Source organism: Mesoplodon densirostris, chromosome 11 (genome assembly GCF_025265405.1).
Source record: "Mesoplodon densirostris isolate mMesDen1 chromosome 11, mMesDen1 primary haplotype, whole genome shotgun sequence".
Classification (NCBI taxonomy): Eukaryota; Metazoa; Chordata; class Mammalia; order Artiodactyla; family Ziphiidae; genus Mesoplodon; species Mesoplodon densirostris.
In genome coordinates, this window is record NC_082671.1 from 24,617,457 (window position 1) to 24,645,398 (window position 27,942).

A 27,942-nucleotide genomic window follows, 5' to 3' on the forward strand; every position below is an offset into this window, starting at 1 on the left:
AGGGAAGTATATACTCCTGTAGATTTGTGGCAAGAATACTACTATAAAAATAATGTTTCTTCACCGTCATGCTCATAAGATACTTGGTACTGAATCTTTATTTTAGGAAATTCATTTCTTGAATTTACAACACCTGTGACATGGAATCAGTATTGTTTAAAAAAAAACAGATTTTATTTATTACAAGGTTTGTGGGCCTTATGATTTAGTTTTATGAGAAGATTGTCTGTTTCATGTTTTTAAGACACTTAGGCAGGAATTCCCAGGCTGTCCAGTGGTTAGGACTCGGCACTTTCACTGCTGGAGCCCAGGTTCAATCCCTGGTTGGGGAACTAAGATTCTGCAAGCCGTGTGGCATGGCCCCCCAAACACACACACACACACACACAAAGACACTTAGCTAATTTATCCTTTAAAATTCTCTATTTTAGATTCCCAATTTTCTGCATTTGACTCCTGTAGCAATTAAAAGGCACTGTGAAGCTCTTAAAGGTATGTGGTTGTTTTGTAATATGAACTTAATATTTTATTAGTTTCATAGGAATCTCATTTCTAATGATAAAGGGGTTGGTTTATCAAGAGGATATAATATTTGTAAATATTTGTGTGCCCAAAGTAGGAGCACTTAATATACAGAAAATATTTACAGAATTGAAGGAAGAAATAGAGAGCAATACAGTAATAGTAGGGAGCTTCAGTACTCCACTTTCAACAATGGGTAGATCATCCAGACAGAAAGTCATTAAGGAAATATTGGATTTAAACTTACATGTTAGATCAAGTGAATTTAACAGACATTTACAGAACATTCCATCCAACAGCAGTAGTATACACATTCTTCTCAAGTACACATGAAACATTTTTCAGGATAGATCATATGTTAGGCCACAAAATAAGTCTTAATAAACTTAAGAAGATTGAAATCATATCAAGCATTTTTTTCAACCACAATGATATGAAACTAGAAATCTATTACAAGAAGAAAACTAGAAGATTAACAGATATGTGGAGATTAAATAGCATGCCCCTAAATGCATATTGATTCAAAGAAGCAATCAAAGAGAAATCAAAAAAATATCTTTGAGATATGGGATATCCCCAAAGCAGTTCCAAGAGGGAAGTTTATAGCAATAAATGCCTACATTAAGAATAAAGAAAAATGTTAAATAAACCACCTAACTTTAGATCCCAAGGAACTAGAAAAAGAAGAACAAACTTAGCCCAAAGTTAGTAGAAGGAAGGAAATAATGGTTGGAGTGGAAATAAATTGAGACTAAAAGGACAATAGAAAAGATCAGTGAAACTGAGAGCTTGTTTTTTGAAAAGGTAAACAACGTAGACAAACCTTTAACTAGACTCACCAAAAAAAGAGAGGCCTCAAAATTATAAATGAAATAGGAGACATTACAACTGGTGTCACAGAAATATCGGTACAAAGGATCTAAGAGACTACTGTGAACATTTTTATGCCAACAAATTGGGTAACCTAGAAGAAATGGATACATTCCTAGAAACATATAATATACCAAGACTGAATCATGAAGAAATAAATCTGAACAGACCAGTTACTAGTAAGGAGATTGAATCACTGATCAAAAACCTCCCACCAAGAAAAGTCCAGGACCAGATGGCTTCACTGGTGAACTTTTTTTTAAATTGAATCATAGTTGATTTACAGTGTTTTGTTAGTTTCAGGTGTATAGCAAAGTGATTCAGTTATACATTTATACATTTATTATATATTAAGAATATATACATATTCTTTTTCAGATTCTTTTCCCTTATAGGTTATTACAAAATACTGAGTATAGGACCCTGTGCTATACAGTAGGTCCTTGTTGGTTATCTATTTTATATATATTCGTGTGTAGATATTAATCTCAAATTCCTAATTCACTGGTGAATTCTACTAAACATTTAAAGAATTACCAGTCATTCTCAAACTCTTTTAAACAGTAGAAGAGGAGGGAACACCCACACTCATTTTATAAATCTAGCATTACCCTGATACCAAAGCCAGATAAGGACAAATTACAGGCCAATATCCCTGATGAGCATAGATCAAAAATCCTCAACAAAATACTAGCAAACCAAATTCAACAGTACATTAAAAGATCATATACCATGATCAAGAAGGATTTATTCCAAGGATGCAAGGTGTTTCTACACCTGCAAGTAAATCAATGTGATACACCACATTAACAAAATGAAGGATGAAAATCATATGATCATCTCAGTAGATGCAGAAAAAGCATTTGATAGAATTTAGCATCCTTTCATGAGAAAACTCTCAACACAGTTAGTATAGAGGGAACAAACTTCAACATACTAAAGGCCACATATAACAAGTCCACAACTAATATCACATTACAACCATGAAAAGCTAAAGGCTTTTCCTCTAAGATCAGGACAAGACAGGGATGCCCACTGTCACCACTTTTATTCAACATAGTACTGGAAGTTCTAGCCAGAGCAGGTAGGCAAGAAAAAGAAATAAAAGGCATTCACGTTGGAAAGGAAGAAGTAAAATTGTCTTTACTTGCTGAGGACATTATCTTATACATAGAAAATCTGAAAGCCTTCCAAAAAACTACTAAAATTCATAAACGAATTCAGTAAAGTTGCAGGATACAAAGTCGGTATCAAAAATCAGTTGCATTTTCTGTGGTGAACATGGGAGTTCAGAAAGAGATTTTTAAAATTTGTAATTTAATTTAAAATTTAATTTTTAAAATTTAAATGTAATTTTAAATTTTAATGTAATTTAATTTTAAATTTGTAAGTTAAATTTCTCTTTTTCTTAAAAGAGAAATTAAGAAAATACTTTTGTTTACAGTAGCATCAAAAAGAATAAAATACTGGGTCGGGGAGGGGGAATTTAATGAAGGCAGTCAAAAGGTACAGACTTCCAGTTATAAGGTAACTAAATACTAGGGATATAAGGTACAACATAATAAATATACTTAACACTGCTATATGTTCTGTATGAAAGTTGTTAAGAGAATAAATCCTAAGAGTACTTATAACAAGGAAAACATTTCTTTTTCTATTTATTTAATTTTGTATTTGTATGAGATGATGGATGTTCACTGACTTTCTTGTGATGATCATTTCATGATGTATGCAAGTCAGATCATTATGCTGTAGACCTTAAACGTATACAGTGCTGCATGCTGATTATATCTCAGTAAAACTGGAAGAAATAAAAACAAAATACATGAACGCAAAATAAAATAAGAGAATACTTTTAACCAAGGGGTGAAAGGTCTATACACTGAAAACTGTAAAATATTGATGAAAGGAATTGAAGAAGACACAAGTAAGTATAAGATATGAATTGGGGGCCTCCCTGGTGGCGCAGTGGTTAAGAGTCCGCCTGCCGATGCAGGGGATACGGGTTCGTGCCCCGGTCTGGGAGGATCCCATATGCCGCGGAGCGGCTGGGCCCGTGAGCCATGGCCGCTGGGCCTGCGCATCCGGAGCCTGTGCTCCGCAACGGGAGAGGCCACAACAGTGAGAGGCCCGCATACCGCAAAAAGAAAAAAAAAAAAAAAAAAAAAGATATGAATTGGAAGAATTAATATTGTTAAAATGTCCATAAAACCCAAAGCAATCTACAGATTCAATGTAATCCCTGTCAAAATTCCAGTGGTGTTTTTCACAGAAATGGAACAAACTCCTTAAATTTGTACAGAACCACAAAAGACCTCAAATAGCCAAAGCAATATTGAGAAAGAACAAAGCTGGAGGCATCACACATCCTGATTTCAAACTATATTACAAAGCGATAGTAGTAATCAAAACAGTATGTTATTGTCATGAAGACAGACGCATAGATCAATAGAACAGAACAGAGAGCTCCAAAGTAAACTCATGCATATTTGGTTAATTAATTTATGACAAAAGAGCCAAAAATATTTAAGCAGGAAAGGATAGTTTCTTCAATAAATGTTGGGAAAACTGGACAGACACATGCAGAAGAATGAAACTGGACCACATTTTTAACACTATACACAAAAGTCAACTTGACATGAATTAAAAACTTGAGCATAAGACCTGAAACCATATAACTCCTAGAGGAAAACATTGGGTATAAGCTCCTTGACATTCGTCTCGGCAATGACTTTTTGGAATTTGACACCTAAAGCAGAGGCAACAAAAGCAAAAATAGGTAGCAAGTGGGACTCCCTCAAACTAGAAACCTTCTGCACAGCAAAGGGAACCATCAGTGAAATGAAAAGGCAGTCTGTGGAATGGCAGAAAATATTTGCAAATCATATATCTGATAAGGGTTAATATCCAAAATACATAAAGAACTCAATAGTAAAAAAACAATCTGATTTTAAAATGGGCAGAAGAATCAAATAGACATTTTTCCAAAGAAGACATACAAATGGCCAGTGAGTACATGAAAAGATTCTCAACTTCACTAATCATCAGGGAAATCAAAATCAAAAAAAAAACCTCAAAACCACAGTACCTGTTAAAATGACTGTCATCAGGAAGATGAGATAACAAGTTTTGATGGGGACGTGGAGAAAAGGGAACCCTCGTGCACTGTTGGTAGGAATGCAAATTGATGCAGCCACTGTGGAGAACAGTATGACGGGTCCTCAGAAAATTAAAAATAGAGCTGCTGTATGATCCAGCAATCCCACTTCTTGGTATGTATCCAAAGGAAATGAAGACAATATTGAAGAGATATCTCAACTCCCATGTTCACTGCAGCATTATTCACAACAGTCAAGATATGGAAACAGGGCTTCCCTGGTGGCGCAGTGGTTGAGAGTCCGCCTGCTGATACGGGGGACACGGGTTCGTGCCCCGGTCCGGGAAGATCCCACATGCCATGGAGCGGCTGGGCCCGTGAGCCATGGCCGCTGAGCCTGTGCGTCCGGAGCCTGTGCTCCGCGACAGGAGAAGCCACAATAGTGAGAGGCCCACGTAAGATATGGAAACAACCTAAGTGTTCATCGGTGGATGGATGAATGGATAAAGATGTGGTGTATACACACACACACATGCACACACACACATGCACACACGAGCAGTGGAATATTATTCAGTCACGAGAAAGAAGGACATCGTGCCATTTGTGACAATGTGGAGGGACCTTGAGGGCATTATGCTAAGTGGAATATGTCAGACAGCATGACAAATACTATATAATTATCACATATTTGAAATCTGAAAAATCTGAGGTCATAGAAACAGGGTAGGGTGGTGGTTACTGGGGACTGAGGAGTGGAGGAAAAAGGGAGATCTTCAAAGAGTACAAACTTGCAGTTATCTGCTGAATACGTTCTGGGGATCAGAAACCATAATCCTTGCTCAGGTAGGTTAGGGACTTATTGTTGAATTATAGAAAGCATATACATAAAAAGGCTGAAGAAAATATTGTAGAGTGTTAACGACAGATGCAAATCAATATGGTCCAAACTGAAGATAGTGTAGAAGGATGCTGAGTAGCTGAATAGTCAGTGGGGCCAGTAATGGGATACTTTGCAGAAATGGGTTATCTTGAAGCAATTGTTCAAAATTTTAAAGGAATTAGAAGTGATATATACCTATGGTAAAATTAAATAGTACAAGAGCTGATGATGAAAACTAATAGTCTCTTGCTTCTCCTTTCCCTCCCTGGCCCCTCATTCCAGACGGGTTCTCCCTTAGTCATTATTTAGGTCTTATTATTTATGTGTCTGTGTGTGTGTGTGCGTGCGTGCGCATATAATTTTATATGTTCTTTAAACACATAAATGAATATATATTATATATACTTTATACATAGTATATATACATGTAAATTGTATGTATAGTTTGATATATATAAAATGGAACTAATCACCTGAATATGATTATACCTCCGTTTCTAGACTTGTTAAATTTCAACAATATCTGTTGATTGCTAGTTGTAAATAGAGATTTTACTCACCTGTACTACCATCTTTCTTCTTCCCACATACATGGAGGTAAAGGCAAAGAGCACTTTTTGTTCATGGTTCATAACATATACAATATTCCAATTCAATTTCTGTTCTAGTTGTATTGGACTATATATAGGTAAGCAAATTTGAGTTGTTTTAGGTTTGTAGCTATTACTTATTGATTATGTAGTTTAATGCAAGAGTTAGTACCTTTGAAGTCTTAAATTTATGCTGATTTAAAGGTGATGTGTATATATGCTCAGTATACTTGTTAAGTGTTTTCAGGAAAGAAAATGAAACCTAGAAACTTCACAGGTAGCCTGATTATGCTAAAAGGAGAAATAAGTTAGTGAACATGATTATGATGAAATTTGAGCTTCTGGGAGGGCCTTCCAGGGCCTTCCATTGAAAATTTATGAGGAAGAAGAGAAAATAAAGAGATTTTAAAAAGAGGGCTAAAAAGTAGGAATAATAACTTTACTCTTGAAATGAGGGAAGAAAAATCTCTTGCTATTTTCATTCATTTATGTGATCTTTTGTTTTGGGACATTAGGATGCATTTCTGTCCCTTTGTATGTTTCCATACTTGTTGATATTAGCCTGATATTAGACTGACACAGATCACCATTGCACATTTGTGCCCCATATGACACAAATCATATATCATTTTTTGATCCTTTGTAAAGCCAGTTAACAAATGCATTACCCTGTGATAAATTCAGTATTTTTCCTTTTAAAACAATATTTTTAAATGTACATTTATAATTTAGAAACTGGTCATTGTAATGAGGTAGTTCTAAAATATTTAATAATTTTCAAATGAAAGGCATATTTAGAAGAGTAGCATTATATTTTACAGTATTTAAGTGAATGTTTTAATCTTTCCTTAATTTTGCCTTTACACTTTTGCCAGCTTCTAGATTTAGATTGTATCTTCGAAATAACTCAAAGGCTTTTCACATGTTTCTTCTGAGTTTTCTTTCAAGTTGGTCAGTTCAGATTTTGTACCTAACTTGCAAATGGAAAATTTGAAGCACAGGAGAGTTAGATAATTTACCAAAACTTTAATAATCGTGGCAGAAGTTAAGTAAAAACCAAGGTCTTCTGAAGTCTAGTCTGTTGCTCTACCTATCAGATGAATAAAAGGCTAATGGGGTCTATTATGTACTTTTCAGTTGGCTGTGTTTTCTTGAACATATAATCAGGTAATTTAAAAGCTGTAATTATCATCTGGTGATTGAAATGACTTACCCAAAGTTTAAAAAAAAAGAAAAAAGTCGGTACAAATCCAGTTACTCATAAAATTCCCCAACTAGTCTGTCTTATAAAGTGCCTGGCAGTGTTGCATCTTATAGTACAGGAAACTGGAATTAGTTCATAATGGGAATGAAATTTAACCTCAGTAATTTTGCTCTGTTCATTTTATTTAAATGTCAAAATGTTCTTAATGGCAAAGATATTTCTTTCCCCTCAAAGTGTGTGAATATTGATCTCTTAAACACAGTTTTTAGGGAATGGTGTGAGCTATACTTAATTTGCTAACGTATATTTAGTCCCAGATCTTGGAAAGTCTCTGTAATCCAGAGTGACATTTTGCTGACTGATATTAAAGCCTAAATATAGTGCTTATTATAAGAAAGTTGTTAGCTGAGGGAAAATGTTATTGGAGAAAGCACGGATCCATGGGGTCTAATGTGTTTGACCTAAGAAACCAATTACTTTTTCTTAGAATGAGGCTATTTAGGAAATGAGGTTTCTATTGAGGGGAACCTGATGATGCCAGAAGTTTTCATCCCAAGCTGAGAGCCCTGTACCACGCTAACTTGATAGGAATAGGGCAAAATAAAATCAGCTGCCCACCTATGAAGTCCCTCAACACTAGTAGTAATAGCTGCGGGAGGCTGGGAGTTCTCTCTTTTCCTTTAAAGATTTTTTTTTTTCATTTGAGGCCTGAGTTTACACCTCTGTGCTGTGAGCAGTGTTCTCAGTGCTTGGAACTTCGGTTGTAGCCCAGGTCTCAGACCCAGACCCACTCCTCTCTAGGCTAGCTGTCTTGCCTGAAGGTGAGAACAAGTCTGTTCCTTTTTCCATTGAGTCCCAGTGGCTTAGAAGTCACATCGAAGAAACATGAATTACTGGAAGGATCATTTAAAGGTGACTGAGGCTTTTGTACCTGTTTTAGTTAGAGGCCCTATTGAACTCAGTTTCTGAAAGAAGGTTGATCACGTCTCAGTAGAGCTTTTTTTTGGGGGGGGGCGCTGTGCTGCGAGGCTTGCTGGATCTTAGTCCCCTGACCAGAGATTGAACCCAGGCCACAGCAGGGAAAATGCCGAGTCCTAACCACTGGACCTCCAGGCAATTCCCTCTTAGAGTTTTTTCAGAGCTTCTTTCACTTCCCTTCAGCTGATTTTTAGTAACCTTCATTTGGGTGTGAATATTATCTGTTGCCTTTTCAAAAACAATAATTCTCAGGGCACTACGAACTGCTTGCTTTTAGTTGGCGAGGAAATAAACTGTCTCATAACAGATATGTGCAAAGCTATAATAAACTTCCATCAAGTCATAGCTCCCTTTTAACTGTTCCCCACCAAACCTGAACTATCCAAATCATTCCCTTAATTAAATTCCCTAATTAGGATTCACTAGGAAGAAAAGGGATGCATGCAGGATGATGATGTATATGTAAGTGCAGAAGAGAATCTGTTCTTTCATGTTTCATTTCATGTATCTTGAAAGGTGATCTCCCTCAATAATTTGATTTTGTCAGGTAGCATACATTATAAGGAGAATTTACTTACAAAACTATAAATGAGATAATTTTTTTTATTTCTCAGATTTTTGCACCGAGTGGCCAGCTGCATTAGACAGTGATGAGAAATGCAGGAAGCATTTTCCAATTGAAATTGACACAGCTGGTTATGTATCAGCGGGACCATCTATTCGAAACCCCAAAGCACGGGTAGTGACATTAAGGGTAAGAGTTAATTTTTTAAAAATAAGAATTATTGGAACATTTTATAATAATATTTTGTATGCGTGATTATAAAACTGATACATATTTATCATAGAAATTTGGAGAATATAAAAGTTTTTTAAAGTATAAAATAAAATTGGGGTTTCCCTGGTGGTGCAGTCATTGAGAATCTGCCTGCTAACGCAGGGGACATGGATTCGAGCCCTGGTCTGGGAGGATCCCACATGCCGCAGAGCAACTAGGCCTGTGAGCCACAACTACTGAGCCTGCACGTCTGGAGCCTGTGCTCCGCAACAAGAGAGGCCGCGATAGTGAGAGGCCTGCGCACCGTGATGAAGAGTGGCCCCCGCTTGCCACAACTAGAGAAAGCCCTCGCACAGAAACGAAGACCCAACACAGCATAAATAAATAAATAAATAAATAAACTCCTACCCCCAACACCTAAAAAAAAAATAAATAAATAAAATTGCCTGTAATTCCGCCACTCAAATAACCACTGCTGACTACAGGAGCTCATTTTAGTATATATACAGTCAGCCTTTGTGTATATTAATGGGATGATACTATATTTGATTAGTTGCTCAAATTTTGTTTAACAATATGAATTTAAAATTTTCAATGTTATTAAACACTGTTTAATGTTAATAGTGTTATTAAACACTATTTAATGAATAGTGTGTAAATGAGGGTCTGTTAATGTGCCAGGACAATGTTTGAGGCTAGGGGTGCGACACTGATCAATTCAGACATAGTCCTTTTCTGAGACTGAAGTGGGAGAGACAAAAAATTCTATAGCATAGATCTACCATAATTTATTTAAATTACCCATATCATGGGACATTTAGGCTTCCTAACAGTTTTCTTTATTAGAAAAATATAATGAATATTCTTGAGATTAATATTTGTATATATTCCTGATTAAGTTCCTAGGATAACTTATTAAAATGAGAAGTTAGGTCAAAGGATATAGATCTTTTGAAGATTTTTGATATATATTGTGAAAGGTTTTTGATTATATATTATAAGATTCCTGCAGGCAATGTAACAAATACAACACCAGCAGATTGTGAGAAAGCATGCTGTACTCTCACCAGCCTAGGTATTATTATTACCTATCAGCTTGATAGGTAAAATATATCTTATATTTAAAATATGTATGCCTTTGAATTCAAATGAAGGTGAGAATGTATTCTTTTGTAAAGTGCTTTTTTTTTTTTTTGCTCCTTTGCCCATTTGGAGGTATATTGATTTCTTATATACTTCTTTTTCCTTTTTAATAACAGCTTTATTGAGATATAATTCACATACTGTAGAATTCATCCTTTTAAAGTTTACAACTCAGTGGTTTGTAGTATATCACAGAGTTGTGCAACCATCACCACTACCTGACTCCAGAAATTTTCATCACCATAAAAAGAAATCCCATACCCATTGTCAGTCAATCCCCATTCTACCCTGCTCTTCACTACCCCCAAGCTCCTGTCAACAACTAATCTACTTTGCCTATTGGTATTTCCTATAAATAAATCATATAATATGTATACTTTGGCTTAGTATAATGCTTTCAGTTTCATCTGTTATGCATGTATCAGTTCTTCATTTTTTTTATTGCCAAATAATGTTTCATTTTATGGATATACCAGGTTTTATTTATCCACTTATCAGTCAGTAGACATCTGAGTTGTTTCCACTTCTTGGTTGTTATGAATAATGCTGCTGTGAACCTTTGTGTACAGGTTTTTGTGTGGACATAGGTTTTTAGTTCTGTTGGCTGTATACCTAGAAGTAGAATTATTGGGTCGTATGGTAACTCCATGTGAAACATTTTGAGGAACTACCAAGCTGTTTTACAGAGTGAATGCACTATTTCATAAGCAGTGTTTGAGGGTTTCAATTTCTCCACATCCTCCCTAATGATTGTTGTTGGTCTTTATAGTTTTCACCATTCTAATGGGTGTGAAGTATCTCATTGTGGTTTTGGTTTACATTTCCCTAATGACTAATGATGTTGAGCAATTTTTCATGTGCTTATTGACCATTTGTATATCTTCTTTGGGGAAATGTCTTTAAATTCTTTGCCCATCTTTTGAGTAATTTGACTTTTTGTTTTTCAGTTGTGTTTTTTATTTATTCTTCATACCAGTTGCTTATCAGATATATGACTTATAAATATTTTTTCCCATTCCATGCATTGTCATCTCACTTTCTTGATGGTGTTCTTTTAAGCACAAAAATTTTAATTTTGAAGAAGTCCGATTTATGCATTTTTTTCTTTGTTTCTTGTGCTTTTGGTGCCATATGTAAGAAACCATTGTCTAATTCGAGGTCATGAGGATTTATTCCTCTGTTTTCTTCTGAGAGTTTTGTCTCTTACATTTAGGTCTGTGATTCATTTTCAGTTAATTTTTATATATGGTGTAAGGTAGGGAACCAACTTTATTTTGCATGTGGATATTCATCTGTCTCAGCACTATTTGTTGAAAAGACTATTTTCCCTCCATTGAATTGTTTTGACACCCTTGTCAAAAATGGTATAGTTATTTTTTAATTTTTTACTTGGCTACGTTACCAAATTCTGTTTTTTAACCTTTCTCATCAAAAATTCCAAATGTATAGAGTAGAGAGAGTAGTATAATAAATACCCATACACATGGCACATTGTTGTATCAATAATAATTAATATTTTGACGAGTTTAAAATATTGAGTGCTTGGTACACTTATACAGATACACACTCCTGTGTATTTATTTGTGTGTTTTTGGTTTAAGTGTTTACTTTAAAATTACTAATATCTGCCTTTTCATACTAAAATATGTTAGTGTGTTATCTCTAAAAATTAATGAAAATTTCCTGTATAATTCCAATATAATTAATACAGCGAATAAAATTTTCAGTAATTTTTTAATACCATCTAAAATGTGTACTCCACGCTCAGATTTCCCCAGTTGTCTCACCAAAATGCTTAAATAGCTTTTTTGTTTAAACCAGGATCCAGTCAAGCACTGTTACATTTGCTTAAAATGTCACTTAGGTATTTTAAAATCTAGAACAGCAAAGGACCTCACCCCTCCTCTTCCTGCTCCTCCAAGCTGCAACCCCCATCATGACACAGACATGGTAAAGAGAGAAATTTTATCCTTGCAGCGCTTCCTACCTTCTGAATTTGTCTCCATGCATCCTGGTGTCATTTACCTTATGTCTCTATCTCCTGTATTTTCTATAAAGTGGAAGTTAGATTTAAGGGACTGATTAGATTACAGTAAACTATTTTGACAAGAATACTTGATAGACGTTGCTATGTATTTTATATTGCATTACACGAGAGGGCACGTAAAGTCTGGTTGCCTCATTCTTAGTATGCTGAGATTGATCACTTGTTTAAGAGGCTGACAACCCAACCTTTACATTGTGAGGTTATGGGTTGTCATTTTTTGCTTTTCCCTTGAACAGGTAATGTGTAGATGGGTATATTCAGCAAATTTTGATCAAGTAAAGTCATATTCTTTTTGATGTTCAAAGTATGTCCTAACTTTGGCCAGTAGGATCTCTTCTAAACTGATTCCTATGTCCTTTTATTACAAGCCCATTAGCATTGGAAAATTTCCTTGCCTTCTGGCACAAGATGGACCAGGCTTACTATATAGAATATTCCTTATCCCGGACCTGGAATTAGCTATTTCTCCAGGAGCTCTGATACCTTTTAGTGAGCATTGGTGTTTGGAGACCAAAATTGGGATGCTAGGACTTTTCGGTTGATTCTTTGGGTGATTTCTCAAGAAATAAATGATAATTAATGGCAGTTTTAGTTCTCCTTTTAAAATATCTATAGCTTGTTTTTTCTTTTTGTCTTTTGTGTTAGACAGAGTTTCTAAAATGTTTATGTAGTCCCTTGTGCTGTTCTCTACTGTAATGAGTATGCCTCTAGTATTTAGCCTCTGAGATTGGATTTCAGTTTAGAGATAATAATCCCTACTGTGTTAACGATGTATACGGTTCCTAGTTTACTAGCATTTTTGAAATGATCTCCTTTGAATTTTTAAAGTAATGAATTATATTAATTGATTGTCAATTACTGAACCATTTCTGAGCCCTGATCAGTTTATTGTACATTATTCTTTTACTTTACCACTGACTGATTTGCTGTGATGATGTTTTATTTAGGATTATTTGTCCTAATCTCATGTTGCTTTGGAGAAATATCAAATCCCTCCTCTCACTTACCAGGAACATGCCACATGGCATTGCACATGGGCCCTAGTAACTAACTCCTAAGTTAGTATTGGAAACCTTTGTTAACAGAGTCTTGATGCACATCACGTGTCTTTTTTCACACAGCAGTTATGTGCAGTTTTACCCGATGAACCTTTTTTTAAATTAAACTTTTACTTTTAAAATAGTTTTAGATTTACAGAGAAGCTTCAAGGATAGTACAGAGTTTGCCATATTCACACCAAATTTCTCCTGTTGTTAACATCTTATGGTACTGTGGTACATTTGTTATAACTAATGAATGAATCAATATTGATACATTATTAATGAAAGTTCATACTTTATTCAGATTTCCTTAGTTTTTACCTAATGTCCTTTCTTTGTTCAGAATCCCATCCAGGGTACCACATTACATTTAGTCATCGTGTCTCTTTAGGCTCTTCTTGGCTGTGATTGCTTCTCAGAATTTCCTTGTTTTCGATGACTTTGAGAGTTTCGAGAAGTACCAGTTACGTATTTTGCAGAATGTGCTTCAGTTTCGATTTGTTTGTTGTTTTTGTTGTTGGGTGTTTTGGGGAGGAAAACCTCAGAAGTTAAGTGCCGTTCTCATCACATCATAGCAAGGGTATAGGCTCCTCACATGACTTACCACTGATGATGCAGCTTAGATCACCTGGCTGAGGTAGTGTTGGCCAGTTTTCTCCACTATAAAGTTACTCTTCTTTTTCTTCCTTTCCATAGTGTGCTCTTTAGAAGGAAGTCACCGTGCACAGCCCACACTTAAGGAAGTTATGCTCCACCGCCTCGAGGGGGAAATATTATTTGGAATTCTTCTATGTGGGTTATTTGTCTATTCTCCTCCATTCATTTATTTACTCAGTCACTTACTTGTATCAGTGTGGATTCATGGATTTTTACTTTATCCTTTGGATTACGGTCCAGTGATACTTTATTTTGTTGCTCAAGTTGTTTCATCTCTGGCAGTTGGGCACTCTTCCAGCCGGCCGCCCTGCTCCTTTGTCACGACCCATCATTTGTTTTTTAAACACTTCCTTAGTTTTTGGCACCACAGAATGCTCCTAGCTCATTTTATATATTCCTTGTACCATTCCCAGAATCAGCCATTTCTCCAGGGAGCCCTGACTAATGGACTTCTGATTCACCTGTCCTGGAGGATGACTGCCCACCTTTCTGAGGGGCCTCCCAGTACAAAAAGTTCATTTTCGTACTCCATGTAATCTGTATTTTAAATTGGAACATTCCAAGTGTGCTGCAAAAATATGTTGAAAATCTCTGCAACCATCTTTGCATTATATGCTAACAAATAGACAGACTTTAAGCTTTAGAAATATTTTCAGTGATATAGCCATAATTGATTTGTAATTTTCTTTCTTTGGGTTTTGGTATCAGGGTTGTACCATCTTTATGAAATGAATTTATGAAGCTTTCCAGTGTTTTTTCAATTCCATTGGACAGTTTAAATATCATAGCAATATGTTTATGTATTTAGAGACATTGAAAATATTTTAAAATCACAAAAGATAATACAGATTTACTGTATACATTTCATAAAATATAGATCAACAAAAGGAAAACAGAAAAACTTAAAATTCTACTTTGGTATCATTCAACAGGTTAATAGAGTATTCCTATTATAAAATAATAATACCTGATACATTTTTAAGAACCTAATAAATGTTACCTCTTTTTAGTAATAATGGTAGCAACAACAAACGACAGTTGATCTCTGTTTTATGACAAAAAAAAAATCTCTGAACTCAGAGTTAGAAAACCTAGATTTTTTTTTTTTTTTTTGGCTATGCTGCATGGCTTGCGGGATCTTAGTTCCCGACCAGGGATTGAACCCAGGCTCAAGGCAGTGAAAGCGCCGAGTCCTAACCACTGGACCACCAGGGAATTCCCAGGAATCCTAGATTCTAATTCATGTTTTTGGTCTTAATTTTTGTGGGCCTTTGTCTTCAGTACTAGAATAGACATATAAAGTCCTTATTGGTTCTAAATTTGCTTATTTTGTTTCATATAAAAATAATCTCACACTTTATTTAAAGTACGCCACCAGTTACCACTTATTATATCCTGCTGCCATCCCTGCTTGTCTCCTTTTTGTCTCATGCCACCATGCCATACCTTCCTCGATCCCTTGTATCCCTTCTGCCTGACTCCTGTCGGCCCTTCTGGACTCCTTTCACTCTACCTGCTGACGGTTGAGTCTCAGGGGTGGTGTCCAGACTGGTGTCATGTGGTTCAAGAGTAAAAGTAGGTAAAACAGTAAGACTAAACCATGTGTAGTCCAGCATGAGTTAATGCAGTACTGTGAAGGTAATCAAATATTATAAAACAATATTCAGAGATACTCAAATTTTTAAATTCAGAGATACTCAAATTTTTAAATTCAGAGAAGGAAAGTTGGTATCATATTTTTTTGATAGTCATAAAAGTAGTTCAGAATTAAAAATAACATATTTGTATAGGATTTTAAGAGGGGTGGAATAGGGAGCGTTGGAGGGAGATGCAAGAGGGAGGGGATATGGGGATATATGTATATATATAGCTGATTCACTTTGTTATAAAGCAGAAACTAACACGCCATTGTAAAGCAATTAAACTCCAATAAAGATGTTAAAAATAAAATAAAATAAAAGATGAGAAAATATGGGGGGAAAAAGTGCTTTCTTCTATTTAATCTCATTTATTCCTGACAAAAATTCTGTGAATCCTTTCTATCTTATAAATGAGGAAACAGACAGGAAGATCACATGATTTGTTTAAGGTCACTTATCTGATAGGTAGCAAATCTAGACATCAAGCCCAATTCTTGTCTTATGTGTAATACCATAGTTCTTTAATTAACTGCGTATTCTTGTAAATGAAGAAAATATTTTACACATTTAGACATTTTTCAATTTATGTAGTTCTTTTAAATGAGACATTTGAAGATACACCTATAACTGATTTGAAATGTGAACGTTGTTTTGGGGATAATGTTAATAGTACAGTGTCGACTCTTTAAACTACAGTAACTTGAGAAAAGTAAAATCTAAGTATTCTTTTTTTTTTTTTTTTTCTGTACGCGGGCTTCTCACTGCTGTGGCCTCTCCCGTTGCGGAGCACAGTCTCCGGACGCGCAGGCTCAGCAGCCATGGCTCACGGGCTTAGCCGCTCCGCAGCATGTGGGATCTTCCTGGACCGGGGCACAAACCCGTGTCCCCCTGCATCGGCAGGTGGACTCTCAACCACTGCGCCACCAGGGAAGCCCTAAGGATTCTTTTGAATTTTGTAAAAAGAATGACAAATAAATGTCACTCAACTTAAATGTAAGAATACTAGTCCAGGTTAAAGACTACAATTTTGCAGTGCCTTTGAGTGCTAGCAGGTGGCGTGAGTGCACTGCACAGCTGCTTCTGCAATATTTATGAGCTTCTGGCATAAGACTATATGATTTTTGACCATTAAAATATTAATGTGAACAATGAGTTTTAAAACAGTTGTCACAGTAATGATCAGCATTTCTGCCACATGTTTTTGACTGCTTCTTACATAAAAAACTAGAACACAAATTTTTTAAATGGTAAATTTTTAAATGTATTGTTAAACATCATGATTTTATTGAGAGAGTTTTAGAAGGGAAAATCACTACCTGTTCAGTATCTGAATGTAAAATCTATTTCTTTCTCTGTACTGTATCTGTATGCATGCAGATATACATATATTTTCATAATTATAATGTAGGTACGTTTTATGATTTTCTTATAGGTAATTCTCCATATTGCTAACAATCAGAGTCATCATAAAACTGCTTATTTTATCCATCAAGCTAATAACCTGGTTGTTGACATAAATTCTTTTCAGGGGACTGTGGTAATTTCACACTGCCTACCTGTGGGATTGATATTTAATAGTCAGTGTTCTTACTAATGTTCTTTGAGTGCATTTATATTTGTTTTTTTATTTCCTATTTTTTTCTGTCCAAATAAAAAAACTCACTGTGCTTAAAAAAGAAACAACGTATCCTCCCTTTTTTAAATTTATGTATTCATTCAGCCAATATGTTGCATGCTTTTTAGGTGCTAGGTCATTGCCAGGAACAAGACAGTTATTGTTCTTACTCTCAAGGGTTTGCAGTCTAGTGGGAAAATAAATAAGCTCTTATGCTATGGTTGTCTTGAATGAAATGCAGGGTTATTGAAGCTAGAGGGAAGAAATAGGTGGGATTTCAAAATCTTATTTAGCCTTTTCATACAGTTCTGATTTTTGCTTATTCTTAATGCTCTCCATGGAAAACTAGTCTGTTGTTTACCTTATTTACCTGTATTGTAGTCTCTAACCTGTTTTCCTGGATCAAGCCTATTCATCTCTAGATAATACTTTTCAGCCCAAGCCATAATTCTCTGCAAATTAAAAAGTATGTTCATTTATTCCAGCATTTTCCAAAATATGTTTTAAGGAAGACTAATTTCATGAATTGTCCCTTGAAAAGTGGAATCTGAGCTTAAATAAATTTTGGAATTATTGCATAACAATGCTGCATCTTGAAATTCAGCATGCTCTTTAACATGTTGCCTCCTCTAAGAAATCCTGCTGTGAAGAACCTAGTTTAACTCAACATTTCCTAGATGGACTCAATAGAACCAGCCTTTTTAAAGAAATCATTCTTTTTAGCAGCCTGTGGGACTAGTATTAACATTTTGAGAAATGTTGAGCTGAATTATTTCAAATGTTTTGACCCTTCATGGTTGCTGTATTCTGGCTTCCACAAGACATCTGTAGCTTTAAAAATAATTGCCCCTGGCACTTTCCTGGTGGCACAGTGGTTAAGAATCTGCCTGCCAATGCAGAGGACATGGGTTTGATCCCTGGACGGGGAAGATCCCATATGCGCGGAGCAGCTAAGCCCATGTGCCGCAACTACTGAGCCTGTGCTCTAGAGCCCGCGAGCCACAACTACTGAGCCTGCAGGCCACAACTTCTGAAGCGCACGCACCTAGAGCCTGTGCTCCACAACAAGAGAAGCCACCACAATGCGAAGCCTGCGCACTGCAACGAAGAGTAGCTCCCGCTCGCTGCCACTAGAGAAAGCCCGCGCGCAGCAACGAAGACCCAATGCAGCCAAGAATAAAAAAAATAAAATAAAATAAAAGCTCCTAAACAGTTGCAGTGATATGGGTCTCATAATTGCGTGGTAGAAATTCTTAAAGCCCCTATGTTTCATCCATTTATTTTTTATAAACAGCTTTACTGACACTAATTGAGTTGAATTCTAATAGTTAGTAATACTCATAAGCACTGTAATTTCATTTATTTAAGAGACATGTCATTGGTTCTTTTAGGAAAGGTACTAATGCCCAGAACTTTCAAAGAACTCCAAACACTTTGCTCCCGCTTTTTTTTTCCATGAGTAAGATCAGGCTTCATGATACTTGTGAATTACTAATTCTGTAAAGGAAGGAGTTTGAAAAAGTTTCTTTTGATGTTAGTATAAATAATTTTGCCACTGTTTTCTCATTATACAAAGTATATAAAGTAATTAAAAAAATTTTTTTTCTTGTATTTTTAAGGTTAAACTTTCCAGTTTGAATTTAGATGATCACGCAAAGAAGAAACTTATTAAACTTGTAGGAGATCGATACTGCAAGAGCACAGATGTGCTTACCATCAAGACAGATAGGTAAAGGAAGAAAAGTTCAGCAGATCTGTCACATGTGTTGCTTTATTGTTCTCCAGTCCCCTGGCAGTCCTTGTATTAACCTGTTAGGTCAGAGAAGTTGTCTCATTCATATTTTTAATATCCTCACACTAGCCTCCTGTTGCTGTGATCTTTATGTGCATGGAGAGGCTTGCCTAGCTGAGTTAAATTGTTATTTTTAATATATTTGTTTATGTAAAATGCAGGGAAGATGTTAAACGGAAATGGAAGAATCGCTTGCCAGTGAGTAATACTTAAACAGGTTTCTGCAAAGTCACAGTATAGAAATCTTATATTTCAAAATCAAAATTATTAAATTAAATATGGAAATTCATCAAGGTATTTTTGTAAATAAGCAGAATTTCAGTGCTAGCATAGAAGTTTGTAAAAGCAGTATTAAATTTATTGTATATGAATTTATAAATTAGGTCATTTGAGGTAAAGAAAGGCTATTGGTATGTTTTTGCTAAATGGTTATTTTATTTCTAGAATTATTCTTTGGTTGTTTCTAAATTATGTCAAAATATAAAGAAAAACAAGTGGGCAGATATCCTCTCTCCCTCCTTATCCTAATTTCAAAGCATTTGGAGGTGTCAATATCAATTAGGTTTTATGTTTTGCTTCTTAGTGGTATAAAGAAGTAGCATGACATACATACAGAGATGGCAACAGTGTGGAGGTGGGAAAAGCTTGGGAACTGTGATTTTAGATTATTACCATATATGAGAAATAAAATTGAAATTTATGAATAATATCTTTTTGCTAGCTTTAACTTTAGAGAATGTAAAATAATGCTGTGTTTTTAGTTTGTGCAATTTTTTTTTTATTTATTTATTTTATTATTTTATTTTATTATTTTTTTTTTTGCTGTACGCGGGCCTCTCACTGCTGTGGCCTCTCCCGTTGCGGAGCACAGGCTCCGCGGCCATGGCTCGCGGGCCCAGCCGCTCCGCGGCATGTGGGATCTTCCGGGATCGGGGCACGAACCCGTGTCCCCTGCGTCGGCAGGCGGACTCTCAACCACTGCGCCACCAGGGAAGCCCAGTTTGTGCAATTTTTTAAAATACTTTTAAAATGTTAGAAATTCTGTAAGTTTCTGATAATTTTTTTTGCTAAATTTATAAGTGTCAGTGTGTTGTGTGTGTGTGTGTGTATGTTTTATGGTAACAACTTTGTAGAATAGAGGACTATTAAACCTAAGTACAGAATAAACAGAGTCCAGTTAAAGTCAATTGTCATAATAACTTTATATTTAAAGAAATTAGAAGTAATTATTTCCTTTTCTATATTATTTTATTAGCCTGAAAGTTAATGCCAGCTCTTATTTATGTAGAAATTTTATCTAATATTAGGTCATTAGTTTCATTTTAAATATGATAGCAAAAAATTATAGCATTGTGTAGTGTAGCTCATTTTTAAAAGAATCAGCTCTGGGGAAATCAGGGTGAACATTTAGATTAGCATCAGTCTCTCTGTATTCTTTAAATGAACTCAGCAGGTATGTTCACACCATCTCAGACTCTTAGCCCTGAGATCGTGAAGGACACTTGGATTGGACACATTCATATTAAAAATAGTGTAAAGCTATTATCAGATATAAATAACTTTGTTAGTGATGAAAGCAAAGATATCCTCTAAATAAAAGTAAAAATAACATCAGTGTTCAATATCCTCAAGTCATAAACTACATAGATCATTTTTATTCCAATAACGGAATTTTCCTAAGTCAGATAGGGAATTCCTGAATATAAGTTATCCTTTGTATTTAGTATTTGTATACTTTGCAAATTTTTCCATGTACTGAATTTTTAGAATTTTGACTTCCTCCCTCTCTCTGTCTTTTAAAGGTGCCCCTTAAAGAGACAGAATTATGATTATGCAATGTATCTACTAACAGTTTTATACCATGAGTCTTGGGTAAGTGATTGTGTATGAATGTTTAATAACTTTGTCATTGTAATTTGGATATGTTAACCTTTCAAAACAGTCTGTGTAGCCAGCACTCAGATGAGTGTTTAATGAACCACTATTTAAGCTAAGGACATGTGAAATGTTATAGATAACTCCTACTGACATTGAAAGTGAAGATCTTGAAATAGATAATTCAGTCCATCTGAGGACCTTCAGAAATCAGATGACTAAAATGCCTTTAAAGTTCAGAGTTTCTGACTTAGGCTAAAAAATTCAGAATTTTTTACTTTTTGTTTGTTTGTATGACTTTAGGTGAAAGTTGTCAATGTTATGGAAGGGAGATCATCATCTATATTACTTGAACTATATAATTCATCCTGTTATTCAAATAAACTATAGAACAAAGCTCCCAAACTTTGTAGAAAGTTACTTTAAATGTTTATTTAAATCTTAGTTATCAAATAGCCTTTCATGTGAACATTTCACTGGTATACATTAGAGACAATTAAGGGCAATTAATTATTTAAATAGTATAAAAACAGTCTTGTGCCTGACTAAATTTATTGAGTTTAGTATAAATATACACATTTATGAGGAAGATTTTGCTGTGAATGAGCATCAACTCATTTAAAGTTGGTAACAAATATGTTTTGGTAACTCAGTTTTATATAATATTTTTAAAAATTGAAATAATTTTAGATATGCACACAAATTAAAATTTTTGAAGCTTGCCCAACATAGACATGGGACTTAATAGCATTTCATGTTGGGAACATTTGAAGGAATGGGGGTAGCTGGAGAAAGAGTCACTCTGTTTAGATGCTCAAAGGACTTCATATGAAAGAAGAGTTAGATTTGTTTTTCATGACTTTTAAGGGTACAGCAAAGTAGAAGCAATAGTGAGACAGATTTATTTACTGAATAAAATCTCTCTACAAGAGTCATCTAAAGATAGAGTGGGCTGCTTTAATAGGTAGAAGATGTTCCATCCATTGGCTACTTAGTGGGGATATGACAAAAGGAACGTACTCTTTGGATGTTAGTTAGTTGCATTAGATGATCTTTGGAATCTCCTTTCATCCCTAAGAAATTCTGTGAACACGTACAGCTGTTCTTACAGATTTCATTGATGTTAATAATAAAACAGTTGTAGCACAAGGGGATGAGTGGAAAATTAAAATAAAAAATAAAACTTTGTCGCGAGGTTAGTAAAGAACAGAAAGTAGCTGGTAGCTCTTCTCTGCTTTTGAGGTATTCTAATTATCATAATTCATCGCGATTTTCTAGTTCCTAGCTTCAGAAGCAACATCATAATAGCAGTTAATCTCTTTCCTGTCAACTGATTTTATAAATGTCTTTGGCTTGAGGTCATTAAGTTCCCTTTTGAACCAGCAACATGGCTGAATTAGCTTCAGCTCTATGGCTGCTGCTTAAAGAGTTAATACCAAACAATAAAAGCCAACCAGTTTTGAGTCTCTTATTTTGCCAGCAGCCTGTAAAATGAATTTGCCCCAAAGGAAATGACAGGCATAAATAAATTCAGTGAAAGTTGACTTACTGGATTCTTTCTGTGGTTCCATGACATAAAATCCAAACAAGTTTGTATTCTGGATTCATGCAAGAAGCCTTTGATCTTAATGCTAATTACTTTGATGCCAGAGTAAGTAGCCACATACAACTGTCTTAAACATAATTAAATAATTCCTATATTAAACTTGGCTCTTGATCCTTTCTAAACAAGTATCATCAGTGAAGAAGCTTTAAGAGAATGCAGATGAGCCATGAAATTTTGCAGAGCTGGTGGAACAGAATTTTTATTGAATTGAAACTTTTTTCCTTCACCAGCGTGGAATTCATACTTGAAATTGATGTTACCACCTGGTATTTAATCACATATTTAAAGAGCCCCTTTTAATTCATTCCTTTATTTTTAAGGCTAGTTTCAGAGCATTTAATACCTAAAAGCTAAGCTCTGTGGAGGTTACCTCTAAGTAGCATTGAGAGAAAGTAGTTGGTAGTTTTATGTAACATAATGCTGAAACTTCTCTGAAAAGATATGCATTTAGACCAATATAAGAAAGTTACTGTGGTGTGCTATTCAAAACAGTTTAACTATATAGAATTATTAAAGTAGAAGTTGTTGACTTCTAAAACAATAAAATGGGTTTATTCGGGAAGAGCAAAGAATTGCTATTTGGGACATGCAGTTTATGGTGAACCTGTAGATAAGTCCAGAGAACAAAGAAAAGGGAGCCTGCTTTTATAGGGGAAAGGAGGGAGTTGGGAGGGGCTGTTCTAAATGAAAGTTCAAGGGAGGAAAGTAGGAGTTTAGGGTGGTGATGACTTCATTTACAGAACTGAGATGTTTCTCATTGCCTGGGCTGTTGCTGAGCAAGGAGAAATTCTTCCTTTGGGATTGTAAAGTAGTTGCACCTTCTGTTTGAGAGTGCAGGGTGTGCTTCCTCCAGTGGGGCGTGTAAGTGAAGGTCAGTGCATGCAAATAATGGAGTGTGAGGATGCATGAGAGCTCCCTCTACAGGCCATTCCCAACTCTTAACTTTAATTGAGGTTTTCTTTATTAATTTTCATATTCAAAAGGCATAGACTTCACAAAGCCTAGACTTCAGGCGTAGAGTCTTAGTAATGCTTCCAGAATGATTATTGCAGTGCTAAGAAGGTACTGAGAAACAGATATACATTAAACCATTTATTCTTCAGCTGTTCAAAGAAGCAAAGAGACGTGTAGAAATTTGGTTTAATATTTCAGTATTACACAGTGTTAGCATAGAAGTGAATTAGGTTTTGATCTTTGGAACCATTCAGATTTGGATTTGAATCCCACTACTTGTTAACTGTGTAACCTTGGCCATTCATTTAACGTCAGGCTCAGATTAAGGGCTTTTGGATAGATCAGGGAGAATTTATGTGAAATGTCTGGTGAATAGTGGGTGCTCATTAAATGGTGGCTATTAACGTTGTTAACTACTGAAATGAAGAAAGATTTATCTTAGAATTTCAAATTCATTTATTTCCAATTTCTGTGTATAGCTCACATTTAACTTGACAAAGACTTGATGCAGATCCAGTCAGCTCTGTGCCCTGTTGTATTTGAATTTTTACAACATGTATCTGACTCACATTCTGCCGCAACTGATAATAAATGTTAAATTTGTTGCATGTTGTTCTTTAAACCTTCCACAAGTGATTTGGTTAAGAGATGATTGAATGAAGCATTTTCCAAAGTGACTTGCACAAAAGATAAATTAAAACACAGACAGTGGTGGGGGAAAGAAAATAAACATTTGCTTTAGAAAATGTAGAGATCTGAAATCAGATTCAAAGGGTTCTTGGGTGATTTTGATATTTAATTACTAATGGTTGCTTTTTAAAATTTGAATTTTTGGCTGTCTAATGTGGACTTCATGATAGTCTTGTTGCCAGTCAGAAATATATCTAGGTTTGTATTAAAGTGGTTCTGAAAAGTCATGTAACAAAATGGATAAAAGGGATAATTTTATACTCAGAGTTTATTTTTAAAGGGGACCTTATTGCAAGTATTTCTGATAAAAATGATGAATCCTTTTGCAGAGCCATAATTGCCATTTAGTCTAGTGGTTTATGAGTTCATAGTGATCTTTTGTGTGTGCTCACATACACATAGATTTCCAGGTTATATCAGAGAATGCTTGAATGACGTTTATTGTTTTCTTTTCTTAGCCTTCATCAATGATTTTGTTCTTGTTTACAAGGTACAGTGATAGGTATCGTTCGGATTATCAAAATGAATGAGCCTCTGTTTTAGGTACCTTTATTCCTAGAGGGATTTGGTGGTTATAATATAGTCTTTTTCACTAGGTAAGAGAGGTTGGAACATAGTGCTGTGAGAGGCGCATACAAGGATTAATTCTCCCTTGAAGCATCATGGACGTGGTGACTGGTTTTGGAAGATGGGTAGGAGTGTGCGGTAGGTGAAGGACTCTAGGCCTGGTGGGTTTAGAGAGCAGGCAGAAGCTTGGTGTGGCCAGGGTACACGACCAACAGGGCAGAGGGAGGAGATGAGACTGAAAAATAATTCAGAGCCAGGCTGTGAACAGGTAGTAGAGCTTATTTACAGAGTGTAGATTTGTATCCAGAGGGCAATATTGAACTGATGTAGTAGCATTTTACTAGGTGTGTGAAAAGGCCCCTCTTTCAGTGTTTCAGTGTTTATGAAAGAGTAAGCCATTCTCATGGCAAATATTAAGTGTGCTTTCATTAAAATGAACTGTTTGATGAGCAAATGTTTACTGGTTGCCTCTTATTTGCTTGGTGTTGTTGGATATGGAGATTAATACCTAAGGAGAAAACACTGTCTCTTCTGTTGAGGAACACTAGTAAAAGCAAGTTGGTTTAGTAATAAATATTATAAAAAATGTTATAAAGGTTATATAATTTACTATTTAATTTTTTATTTTTCTCTACTTATTTTTTTCTTGTATATCCTTCAAGGCTTTGATACCCACTCGAACCTCTCTTTTTTAACTGAGATATTATTGACATGTAATATCTTATTTTCAGGTATACAGCATAATGATTTTGTGTGTGTGTGTGTGTGTGTGTGTGTGTGTGCGCATATATATAAAACAAAATGATCACCACAATATGTCAGCTTAACATCCATTACCACGCAAAGTTAATAAAAAATTTTTTCCTGTGATGACAACTTTTAAGATTTACTCTCCTAGCAACTTTCAAGTATACGATATAGCATTCTTGACTGTAGTCACCAGGCTGTACATTATATCCCCATGACTTACTTATTTTATAACTGGAATCACCTTCACCCATTTTGCCCACCTCCCACCCCCAGCCTCTGGCAGCCACCAATTGTTCTCTGCTTCTGTGAGTTCAGCGTTTTTTTGTTTCTTTTCTGTTCTTTTAGATTCCACACATAAGTGAGATCATAACAGTGTTTGTCTTTCTCTGTCTGACTTATTTCACTTAGCATAATGCCCTCAGGGTTCATCCCTGTTGTCGCAAATGGCAGAATTTCCTTCTTTTTTTATGGCTGGATGATATTCCATTGCATATATATGCACCACTTACTCTTTATCCATTCATCCATTCATGGACACTTAGGTTGTTTCCATGTCTTGGCTATTATAAATAATGCTTCTGTGAACATGGAGGTGTAGATATCTTTTCAAGCTAGAGTTTTCATTTCCTTCAGATAAATACCCAGAAGTGGAATTGCTAGGTCATATGGTAGCTCTGTTTTTAGTTTTTTGAGGAACCTCCATACTGTTTTCCATAGTGGCTGCACCACTTCACATTCCCACCAACAGTGCACAAAGGTTCTCTTTCCACATCCTCACCAACACTTGTTATTTCTTGTCTTTTTGGTAATAGCCATTCTGATGGGTGTGAGGTGGTATCATTGTGGTTTTGATTTGCATTTGCCTGATGATTAGTGATGTTAAGCACCTTTTCAGGTGTCTTTTGGCCACCTGAATGTCTTTCTTGGAAAAATGTCTATTCAGATCCTCTGCCCATTTTTTATTTTATTTATTTATTTTTTTTTAATTTTTTTTTTTCGGTACGTGGGCCTCTCACTGCCGTGGCCTCTCCCGTTGCGGAGCACAGGCTCCGGACGCGCAGGCTCAGCAGCCATGGCTCACGGGCCCAGCCGCTCCGCGGCATGTGGTATCTTCCCAGACTGGGGCACGAACCTGCATCCCCTGCATCGGCAGGCGGACTCTCAACCACTGTGCCACCAGGGTAGCCCCCTCTGCCCATTTTTTAATCAGGTTTTTTTTTTTTGCTATTGGGTTGTATGAGTTCTTTATATATTTTGGATATTAATCCTTTATCAGATATATTTGAGCCTCTTATTCTTTGACTCCTACTCTGCATAGATAGCAAATTATACTGTCTTGTTTTCTTGACTACAAAAGTTGCCTTAGTCCATGTTCCATGGGTTTTTTTCCCTGTATGTTTTGTCCTTTTAACTAATCTTGTAAGACTCTCATTAACATGCATCTGATCTTACTTACTGTATTTTGTTCTTCAGAATATCTGGGTCAGTGCTAGGTAACTACATGTTTAATAACATTTAATAATATTAAACTAAATGTTTAATAACAGCCATTGAAACATTGTCTATTCTTTTGGAGATCCAAAAATGGACTTTTGAAGTAGGTTTTCAACTTAAAAAGTAAAGTGACAGAGTAACAAAGAAACTCCCTTTTCAATAATTTAAAATGTAGCATACTTGTTAGATGTTAGCAATAATTAGCTTACTGGTATAGCTTTTTAATGATCTATTAATAAAATTATTAATAATCAATAATTATGCCCAAATTTTAAGAAATATCTTTGCAACAGTTTGAGATACTTAATTTTCATGGATGTATGATTTTGGGCTATACATAGTCAGGTTTGTTTTTCATTTGATTATGTGTTTTTTCAAATATTTAAAGGAAAAGTGTTCTAATGCTGTATTATTTTGGAAGTTCCCTACAAACATTTGCTTCTGTGAGTTTAATTCATGATGCTAATTTATATTTGACAATGTTAATATGTTAATGGAATCTGTAGGATAATATTGGCTACTCCTAGCAAGATACATCTCTTTAAGGTGGAATGTACTTATGCATAAACTTACATATTAACTAATTATGCATAAACTAATACTACAGTCTTCATTAAAGAAAAACAACTAGTTAAACATATTAATTGAGCTACCATGAAGAGTCTGAGCATTCGTGATAGACTAGTACCAGTAAAGAGGGTTTGCATGTTACCTTTCACTTGATTCCAGACACATGGAACATCTGGTCTTTGTTTTAAAAGTGGATCTGTGGTGTTGCTTGGGGAGTCAACTGTGTCTCTGTCTCTGACTTTTTTTCACCTCTGTGCTGTTTCAAATGATCACCTTGGATGAATACAAAAAGGAAGCCAAAAAGTGGGTGGGGGTGAAGGAGGAGTTGTTCCATTTTTTTAAAGTGCTTTAAAATACTGTGTCTTTTTTTTTTTTAACAACAGAAGCATTTAGCATGGCCACCCATTTTAAATTAGCGCTAACTTTAAAGATCAGGAGTCAAAAAATTTATCTGTTACAACTTCTTCATTATATTCACTGAGAAATGAAGACTTAGAGGAGAGATCAAGCATTTTGCACAAGGCCACAGAGTTTGTGAACCTAAGGAACTGAGACCTGAACTGCAGCTTCACAGTTTAAT

The 27,942-nt window shown here is 35.4% G+C and overlaps 1 protein-coding gene across 2 annotated transcripts in view; it reads left to right on the forward strand.

Annotated features, from left to right (window-relative positions):
* The window catches only part of MRPS35 (mitochondrial ribosomal protein S35), a 46,823-nt gene that overhangs the window by 7,153 nt on the left and 11,728 nt on the right, over positions 1-27,942 (forward strand). Inside the window, exons 4-7 of one of the 2 annotated variants that reach the window (XM_060113842.1) lie at positions 432-492; positions 8,759-8,898; positions 18,684-18,793; positions 20,659-20,728. In XM_060113842.1, the coding sequence (XP_059969825.1) occupies positions 432-492; positions 8,759-8,898; positions 18,684-18,793; positions 20,659-20,728 (381 nt within the window). The remainder of the gene's footprint in view (positions 1-431; positions 493-8,758; positions 8,899-18,683; positions 18,794-20,658; positions 20,729-27,942) is intronic. The other variant, XM_060113843.1, reaches the window with a different exon arrangement.